Source organism: Alligator sinensis, unplaced genomic scaffold (genome assembly GCF_000455745.1).
Source record: "Alligator sinensis unplaced genomic scaffold, ASM45574v1 scaffold254_2, whole genome shotgun sequence".
Taxonomy (NCBI): domain Eukaryota; kingdom Metazoa; phylum Chordata; order Crocodylia; family Alligatoridae; genus Alligator; species Alligator sinensis.
In genome coordinates this window covers 1,407,747-1,417,653 of record NW_005842396.1, presented here as the reverse complement: position 1 = coordinate 1,417,653, position 9,907 = coordinate 1,407,747, and the positions used below count along the sequence as shown (strand labels likewise).

The 9,907-nt window shown below is 41.6% G+C and overlaps 1 protein-coding gene across 1 annotated transcript in view; it reads left to right on the top strand.

Annotated features, from left to right (window-relative positions):
* The first annotated feature begins 341 nt into the window (after window positions 1–341).
* The window catches only part of LOC102373833 (anillin), a 25,417-nt gene continuing 15,851 nt past the window's right edge, over window positions 342–9,907 (top strand). Inside the window, exons 1-8 of the mRNA XM_025211246.1 lie at window positions 342–582; window positions 2,129–2,280; window positions 3,500–3,647; window positions 4,296–4,431; window positions 4,794–4,976; window positions 8,180–8,306; window positions 9,315–9,363; window positions 9,442–9,498. Coding sequence (XP_025067031.1) covers window positions 361–582; window positions 2,129–2,280; window positions 3,500–3,647; window positions 4,296–4,431; window positions 4,794–4,976; window positions 8,180–8,306; window positions 9,315–9,363; window positions 9,442–9,498 — 1,074 coding nt within the window. The 5' untranslated portion in view covers window positions 342–360. The remainder of the gene's footprint in view (window positions 583–2,128; window positions 2,281–3,499; window positions 3,648–4,295; window positions 4,432–4,793; window positions 4,977–8,179; window positions 8,307–9,314; window positions 9,364–9,441; window positions 9,499–9,907) is intronic.

Sequence of the window (9,907 nt, the reverse complement as noted above, 5' to 3'; positions counted from 1 at the left end):
CCCGCGGGGGGGGCCCCCCCCCCCCCGCGCGCGCATGTTTGCCCAATGTGGTCCGGACTCAGTGTTTGTGGCATTTAATCAACTTCTTAGTTGGTTTTCATTGCTGAACACATGCTGCTTTGGCAGTAGTTTAATGATAGTTTATTTAATTAGGTTTCCTCATGCGCAAATGTAAGATGAGGGGTTCCCCCCTGCTCCCCCACCATGCTAATGGGTGATGGGGCTGTCTTGTATTTGAATAAATGTGGTAGATGATCCAGCATATCAAAGTGTTACTTAAATGTGACTGAAGACTTGTTCGCCTTCAGTACTAAACTAACACATTCTTTTTGCTTTTCAGACAAAGTACATGAAATTGAGATGAGTGTAGATGGTGATGATGTGATGAATAGCTCAAAGGTAATAAATGAAATCTTTGATGAAATTCTTCAAGAGGATGGTCCAGACATAGAAAAATTAAAAAAAGAAATGAGTATGAACCTGGAAGCTGAGAGTGATGAGGAACAGGAAGAGTCGCTGAATATTTCTTCTATGTCTCTGCTAACTCCCTTAGCAGAATCTGTTGGTGTTGTGAGTCCAGAGGTGAGAGCAGATGTTCAAATACAGGGATTTGCAACACTATCAGTAATGATGTGATAGGTGTTTTTTACATGAGAATCTCTGAACAAATATGAATGAAAGCTACTTATAGATTTCTTCTAATGAAACTTAGCATAATTAAGTGAAGAAGCAATGGAGTTCTTTACATTGGCATGAAAATGTCTTCAATTTTAAGTTGCTAATCTAAACACTTAATAAAACAGCTTGAAATCATGATTAACAGCCATGTTCATGAGCAATAGTGTGTACCTTATTCAATACAAGGAAGCACATGCTTTCCCAGCCTTCCTTCTGTTCTTTCCTGCTTGCATACTTACTCAGGACGATTTCCTTTCTTTCGATTCTCCCTCATACATGTTTATTTTATGATCTGCCTTTTTCTCTTGCCTTCTCTTCCTCGTTTTCTCCTTATCTTTCTTCCTTTCTAGTACATCCTCCGTAGTGCTTCTCTAAAAGCTTGTTTCTGGGTCACTTCTCTAGTGTGAGAATAATATTTGTTCCTATGGCAATCTCCTCTATTTGGTGTTTTTCTCCAGGATAACTGAATTTTTCTCTATAATTTAACACTCTAAAAGCAACTCAGGGAGACTGTCTTGAAGGAAAGAACTGTTTCTGCTTGAACCATAATTAATTTACTATCCTTCACTGCAGACCCTGCAAAAGCAGGGAAAATACCAATTATTCAAATCTTTTTCCCTTTTATTTTTCATATTACATTGGTACTGAAATTTGTGCTGTATATTGAAAGAAATGCACAGTGTCAGCTTTTCCTTGCAGCCACTGATTAGAAATAGCTACTTGTCTTCTGGTACTTGGCCTGTCTTCAGTTGGTGTGATGGCAGAGCACCAAAAGCATGGTTATGCTGCATGATGGCTAGATTGCTTTTGTGATAGTTGAGCTAGTTTGTTTAAGGCTAGCTGGGGTATTTATATGCTACTGTAGACTTACCCAAGTCAGGCTGGCTACATTTTAACAGTAAAAGCTTTCTTGACAAGGGAGAGAGTTGGAAGTATTCACCCCACTTCTTAACATCAACTTCATAGGAACAGAGCAGGATAAAGATGAAAAGGAATTTGGAGATCTTTGCAGTTAAGATTTGATGTAGGGGTGTAGGGATAAAGCCCATGTATCTAATTATGTCTGTAGGAAACAGAACTAGGACCAGTGGCCTCACATGGCAGGAGAGGAAATTTAGGTTAGAGATTAAGAAGAACTTTCTGACTATGAGTGTGGTCAGGCACAGACTACATAGAGAAGTTGTGAAATCTCCATCCCTGGAAATTTTCAAGAGCGTGTTATACAGACACATGGCTAGGATGGTTTAATTGGGGATGATCCTGCCTTTAGCAGGGAGCTGAACTAGACAAGGTCCCTTGCAGCCCTTCTAGACTATGATAAATGAGAGGTTGCCTACCTCCAAGAGAATATGGAGGAGAGTAAACAAGGGTAGGAAGGAACAGAATAAATTTATATGAAACAAGTTATTTATGAAACATGATTCTTCCCTCCCTCCTACTCCCCCACCAGGGTTTTGTCTCTCCTAGTAGGTCAGCTGGTGAGGGGAGCAGCACAAGCAATGGAAGCCCAATGTCTGGCAAGTACCAAAGAACACAAGTTCCTAGAGCAGAATCAGGGGACAGCATTGGATCAGTATCGGAAGATCGCCACCTTCTATACAGGTAACTTCTTTATGTCTACTTTGCTTGAGCTATATATGTGGAAAGTGTTTTACTGTTATTAAGATAGCTATTGTCATTATATTAAAGTGTTTTTTCTGAGGTGGAGATAAGGAAGCTTGATAAAGTTTTGTATTTTCCCTGGCACATAACTAAATGGGCTAAGGAGTTTTGCAGTGATGGAATTCTGTCATTCTCAAAACTGACAAGGAGGGCTTTCCTCCAGAGTTTAAGCCTTACTAAAAGCCTCTCTTATTTATGAAGCCACCTTTGATTGCCACAGCTTTGCCTGGAACAAAATATTGCAATAATTTTTTTTCCATTTTTTAAATAAGTTGATACCAACCTTTTTTAAAATTGGCTAGGTCTATGGCTCCCTCTACATTTTACAAGTAGTGTGTATTTAACTGGTTATTTGAGCAGTTACCTGGAGATCAACTACATGTGTGAAGTACCGTTCGTACCATAAAGCTCTAACCAGCTATAAAGTTAGACCTTGAAAATGTGTATTAACTTCATAGCTGGTTGCTATCAAGCTTTAATTTGCATATGTAGTAGGTTGTCACCTACCGCTGGGAGCCCCATCAGCTGACAGGGCTCCCAGCAGCAGGGGAACACCATGCCCAGCCAGGGCTAGGAGTCCCGCAACTGAGGGGCCTCTCAGCCCCAGCAGTTGCTGACTGGGTCCCAGCAGCATCTCACAGTCGTGGATGCTGGGTCCCTGCAGCATGCCTTCTGGAGACCCAGTTGGATCCTGGCAGCTATGGGGCACGGCTGCGATCTCCCAGCCTTGGGGGTGTATGGAACCCTGGGCGATCATGGCTGCTACAGTATCCCAGCCCTGGGGGCTGCAAACTCCCCAGCCTCGATCTCCCAGCCCTAGAGGTGCACTGAGCATCACCGCAGCTGCAAGCCCTTCATCTGAGGAAGCTTCCAGCCACAGGAGCTTCTTGCTGGTGCAGAGGGAGCCTGGGGTTGGACTCTCCCTGCTCTGGCAATAAGGTGTGATGGGATCCAATGTGTGACCCCTGTCACACCTCCTGCCATGCATCTGTGTCATGACAGGAGGCATGACTGTGGCTCACACATTAGAACCCATCCTGCCTTGTATGGATAGAGGCCCTAGGACAAATCTAAATACCTTACTGCATCATTAAAGAATGCTATGCTAGTTAGGCCCTGTAAACATTAAGTGTATTTGACAGTGAATTCTCTTCTTAAGCATTGATGCATATAGATCTCAAAGATTTAAAGAAACAGATCGTCCTTCAATAAAGCAAGTGATTGTTCGCAAAGAAGATGTTACTTCTAAATTAGAGAAAAAGAATGGAACTTCTGATCAAGTTAATAATATTAAACAGAAAATGCAGGTATCTGTTTGTATTTTTTTTTTTTTAAGTCTTGCTGCTTTCCCTGTAATTTAAAAAAAAATGTTCATTGGATTATAAGTGTTACCTAAATAGACAAGGCCCTTAATTTTGCTTATATTTGGGACGCAGTCAGCAGAATTTAGCATAACATGGTGTGCAACTTGGTAGGCCGATTTTAATGCCTGAGTCACTCTTTGTTTTGCTGTCCACAAAATGCACAGCTCTTAAAAACTCTGGTTTGTGCTGCCATTTCATGCTTACAGCTTTTGAGCAAGTTGTTATGATTTTTCTTCTTTTCGCTGTAAGTATTCAGGTCTCCTTTCTCCCTGTGTAATCTAAATTTTTCATAAACCTTACTGAAGAGTACTACTCTTTCAGTTCTGGCTTGAATGTTGGATGTTGACAATTAACATTTTTATGGACTGGTCTTTTATTGCAGTAGGGAAAGAGGAAGGATATTGTTGAGGTGTAAAAGTGAAACGTGTCTTGCAAGACATGTAGTTTAGTATCTGTTTAAGCATTTGTTCCAGTGTATGGGAGCATAGTTAAAAAGTGCTGTTCCAAAGGCCCTTCTTGCACATCCTGGATCAAGTAACAAAATGATCTTGTGGCTTCGCTAATTATTTTCACTGTTGGATTATATACTAGGAGTTGAATAATGAGATCAACTTGCAACAGACTGTGATTTATCAGGCCAGCCAGGCTCTGAACTGCTGTTTTGATGAGGAACATGGAAAAGGGTCACAAGAAGAAGCTGAAGCAGAAAGACTTCTTCTGCTTGCAAGTAAGTTTTTTAAAGGATTGTGAATACTCAAGGCTGATTGCTTGATTTACAAAAATGTTTGTAATGTTAGCTTGTCCCCTCAAGAAACTTTGAGAAAGTGAAAGACCACTTTGTTATTCTCTGGCTTTTAGTTATAACCTGCAAGAGAAGAGAGAGTTGAGTTGAATAAGGGGCACCCTTTATTTCCTCTCTATTCTCCTGCCTCATTTCTTGCATTTTGGCATTCTCAGCAAATTCTTCATAACAAGGCACTCACTGGAAAATGACAAAATGCGTCTAGGCTGGACTTTTAGTCCCTTAATCACAAAACAGTTGCAAGTAAAGGAGACTGATTCTATACCACTTCTAATTTCTCCTTGCAGCTGAAAAGAGAACTGCTTTGCTTGAAGAGCTAAACAAACTGAAGACCGAGGGACCTCAAAGCAAAAAAAATAAAGCTGCCTCTACATCCCTGGTGTTTGCTCCATCCAAAGGAACTGTCACTATTTCAGAAATGCGTCTACCTCTAAAAGCAGACTTCGTTTGTAGCACCATGCAGAAACCAGGTAGGCTGCCTTCCTATGTGGTTGGGGGGGTGGGAATGGCATTTTTAACTGTCTTGGATGCTGGGGTTACCTGAACTCACAGGGTCTTAAAAGGAGATTTTTGTGAATAGGATTCCATCTTCTTAAAAAAAACAACCCCTAACCTCCTTTTTAACCTCCTCTTAATTAGCTTCCATGGCAATACAGTTCTACATATCTTAAGCAGAGAGGAAAAATGCGTTCTCTTGCCTGTTTTGGTTGATCATTGTTTTAATTCTATCACTTTTTGCTATAACTTTTTAAAAGCTAGAATAGTACCTTAAATCTAAAGCCTCGTGTCTGAGCATCTTGTGACCACAGCTCACATGCTGTAACAGTCCTGGTGAGGCAGAGTCTTACAATAATTATCCATTTTTCTTCACTTTTGTGGGACAGATTTCTGTATGTATGACACTTCAGTTACTGTTCATTTCCTACTACCAAATGAGGGATTTTTTTAGGCAAAAATGGCAGATTCAGATAAACAGAAAGCAGAGGTGGTCAAAATATCCCCAAAACACTTCTAAAAATTGTATCAAATTTTACATTTCAGCAAACTTTTTGCTAGCTGAAACTGTTCTTCCTAGAAAGGTGGGAGGAAGATGTTGAGCTGATTGAATTCTGAGTCTGCAAGTTACTTCACGTGATTTTGTTTGTTTTGCCCTTGTAATTTATGAACACTTAAGGACCCTAATTTTAAACTGAAATGAGATGGATGTCATTAGAACTAGTAACATGAACATGCTCTGAACTTCAAGTTGTTGTCCTTATCAAAACATGGAACGTTGCTTTTGAGTTTCTTTGGGGTTTGCTTTTTTCCTCTAAAGGTCTCATATCTGGTCTGCTCAGTTTTTTTCATGAAAGGTGTCATAATCTTGAATTTTAGGTTTTGACATGTACTGTTTCAATTTGTTTTTCTGAATTTCTAGCCCTGCACTTGAACCAATAACCTGTTTTGAGGGTTGGTTTGTTTGTTTGTTTTTAAACAACATTTGCTCATTAAATGTAATTATTTGGGCTTCCTGGGAGCCAGGAATAGTTCTTCCAAGAAGTGACTAGAGTTGAGAATTTACAAGTTTGCTTTGACTAATTAATGTGTTCTTATTTTATGCAACACTAGTGCTTAAAGATAATATCAGGTCCAGTGGCTCTTGTTTATTGATCCTGGGTGGTATAAGAAATTATGTTTATAAACATCCTGTTTTTAAGTTCTTAAGAGTGCTGATATGTTAACTGTATTTTCATGTTATTGAATATAAAATTAAATCATGGTTGGTGGGTGAGAAGAACAGATAGCTATGATTAACTTCATAACATGTCACAGTAGTCATGTAACTCATTTATACAATTCATCATAGGCAAATGATTTAACTACATGTATTTAAACAAGCTTCCTTTTTCACTGATTCTGCCAGCTATAACACAGGCATTGATTAAACACATTGCTCACTTCCAGTGGTAATAAGGGAATTGTTCACTCTACAAACCATAGGATTGGCCACAAGACTATGCTCCAAATTCTAAACATTTTAAAAAAGCTTCCTAACTCCCTCACAGCAGAGAACTTCAAATGCCTGTTTGAATCTACAAGGAGCCTGCCTGGTACAATGGCTCTGAGAAGAGTGAATTACTCTGGGTGCCATGGACTTTGCAACCTTGAAACTTTGTTTTTCTTGATACCATGGAAATTGCCACTTGCTGCAGCATGTCTGTCTTTTTTTCTTTCCTGCAGCCAGGCACAGGATTCTTCTCTTACTTGTAGGCATGTTGTGGTTGGGTGCCTCTTGTTTCGTACCCTTCCCTTATGGGTAGATTGTTGGATGACTGTACAGGCTCCTTTACTTATTTCTGTAGAAATAAGTAAGAAGAATGCAGCACAGGAAAGGAAGAAGCCAGGTTGCAGCATAAGTAGCCACGCTGCCTAAAAAATAGACTAGAACCAGAGACCTGGAGGGCTAATGTTTATTGCTGAATCTGACTACATCAGGGGTAGGCAACGTTTTTTGGCCGGAGTGCCGAAACCCCCCACAATACCTACCTTAGAAGGTGCCACAGTGCCAGCATGCCAGAAAAACAAAATGAGGGCAGGGGATACATGGCAGGATGCCCTGCTTGTGCCCCCTAGCCCGGGCTCTGACTGTCAGTAGCTACCGAGAGCTGGGGGGGCTGCAGCTGGGAGGCTGCAAACAGCTGCGCCGGGCTCCGGAGCCCAGGCATCAGCTCTGTACTGGCCTGTGCATGTGCGCCTTGAAGCAGGCAGTGGGGGAGGGGCCTGAGGCAGCACAACCCCGGTCTCTCCCCCGCTCCCAGCACAGCCCCGCTCCCAGAACAGGGCTGTGGCCGGGGCTCCGGAGCCCAGCACAGCTGTTTGTACCCAGCCTGGGCTCTGGGCAGCTGCAACAAGCAGCAGGCAGGCTGCAAACAGCTGTGCCGGGCTCCACAGCTCCGGCATCAGCTCCATGCTGGCGGTGACTGCATGTGCACCTCAGGGCAGGCTGTGCTGCCCTGCTGTCTGCCTTGAGCTGCGCGCACAGTCGCCACCAGCATGGAGCTGTGGAGACCGGCACAGCTGTTTGCAGCCTGCCCGCTGCTTGCTGCAGCTGCCCAGAGCCCAGCCTGGCTACAAACAGCTGTGCTGGGCTCCGGAGCCCGGTGCAGCTGTTTGCAGCCTGCCCGCTGCTTGCTGCAGCTGCCCAGAGCCCAGCCTGGCTACAAACAGCTGTGCTGGGCTCCGGAGCCCGGTGCAGCTGTTTGCAGCCTCCCGGCTGCAGCCAGCCCCGGCTCTCTGTAGCTGCTGCCAGTTATGGAGCCCAGGCTGCTTGCAGCCTCCCTGCTGCCTAGAGCCAGGGCTGGCTATGGCGTTCTAGGCAAAATGGCCTTGCGTGCCATGCTCAGCACACGTGCTGGGGGTTGCTGACCCCTGGACTACATACATACACTGGGTAGGATAAAACTCAGCTGAGTTGCTCAAATACTGTTGTAACTGCTGAAGCCTGTAGAGGTGAGCACTGAACATAGTGGAAGGAAAGTAACCAAAAAGTTACTGTTGAAAATAATGAATTCAAGAATTTTTAACTGAGCCATACTTCAAATGTGTGAGAAGGATGGGGAAGGAGCCTTTCAGTTCTTCAAAAATCTAGCAGTTCATAGGGTTCTACTGAAAATGGTCTCAAATTTGTCTACAGATGCAGCAAATTACTACTACGTAATATTATTGAGATCTGGAGCTGAAAATATGGTAGCAACTCCCTTAGCAAGTACTGCAAGTTCCCTAAATGGAGATGCTCTTATTTTTACTACAACTTTTACTTTGTAAGTATGAAGAAACCATTTCAGAACTCTACTGATAAGCATTTTGACCTAGCTTACAATCTTAACCTTTTTCTAAAAATATCACATTCTGCAAACGGCTATCAGGTTTTGTGGGATAAGTGTTTTCTGCTTCTAATAATATCCTTAGTAACCATTTCTTCTCAGAAATGCAATTTAGACTTATTCTACAATCCATCAGCTACTCTCATCTACTCCATTCATTCTCTCTTGGAACACCTGCAATGGCAGACAGGTTGTTCTCCCCAAGGTGTCCTCTGATGTTGGAATTCTGTGTAGCCTTTTATTGCAGGTGTCTTGAAAGAAGATCATGTTGTTCTGAACTAAAAAAAAATTAAAGTATCTTCAGATTGTTAGGAGTGGAGTGTCTAACCTGAAGACTTATGAGTTTAGTGGTCTGCTTGGGATGGGGTATAGACCATTTTGAAAATGAATAAAATCTCAAGTCCTAAATGTGTCTGGGGAGTTGTGCATGGCACTAATGCTGTGTTATCAGATAACAAAAACTGTTGTCAGTCGAGATAAATTTTGGATCATGGGATGAGGATTTGCATTTGTCCTGTTTATAGGTAGCTGGGTGTGTTCAGGATTTTTTTTTATTACTGTATTATTATTTGTTTTGTTTTTCTCCTTGATTGTGACTTCTGGAATCTAGTTTTGAGGTAGCAATATACTAATATCTCAGAATACTCTAATGTTGCTTACACTTGGCCAGAGGGGGTCACACTTCTTGAAGCAGACTCGGTATAGGTAGAAAAATTACGTAAGAAATGACACTTGCCTGAAAGGATAGGCCATGGCTTACACACACACAAATATATCTGCTCATACACATGATCTTGATAAGTTTTGGTAAATCTATTGTTCCTTTTAGAGTAAAAAGCTACTGTTAACTACTCTTCCCCTCTTTTAAAAGGAGAACTAATTTTAAAATATCTCTGGTATTAAGGCATCATTTCATATCTAACCAGTGTCCCCTTTTTGTTATAGGCAAGATGTATCCAGTGACTTTGAAATAAACATAGAAGTTTACAGTTTGGTATGTACTTGTCTTTTTATTAAGAGGGCACTTGAATTTATGTACTCCATAATTCTCAAATATTTCTTGGTTTTACAGGTTCAGAGGAAGGAGAGCACAGGAATTGAGAAGAGAAAGAAGACAAATAAATCTAAGGTAAATGAAAATAAGAATTGCTATACTTGAGTTCAACAGAAACTAGACTTAGATCCAAAACAAAGGGAAAATGGAGCACGCGTCGGTTCTAATTCTGAAAAGGGAGAGATCAGATGCAATTACAAGTTATGTGGTATTGCCCTGGCTACTGAAATTTTAAATTTCAAATGTTGCTTTTCTCTTCTAGCAATTCTGCAAAGTGCCATGCATTCCAAACTTTCATCTAGCACAAGATATTTATGCCTCCTTGGTAACGATTCTCGGTGTACTCATTCCCTTTCCTATTTGATTTTTCATTCTCAAAATAGAAATTGTATGCCAGTGCCCTATTCATAGATTCATAGATGTTAGGGTCGGAAGGGACCTCAATAGGTCATCGAGTCCGACCCCCTGCATAAGCAGGAAAGAG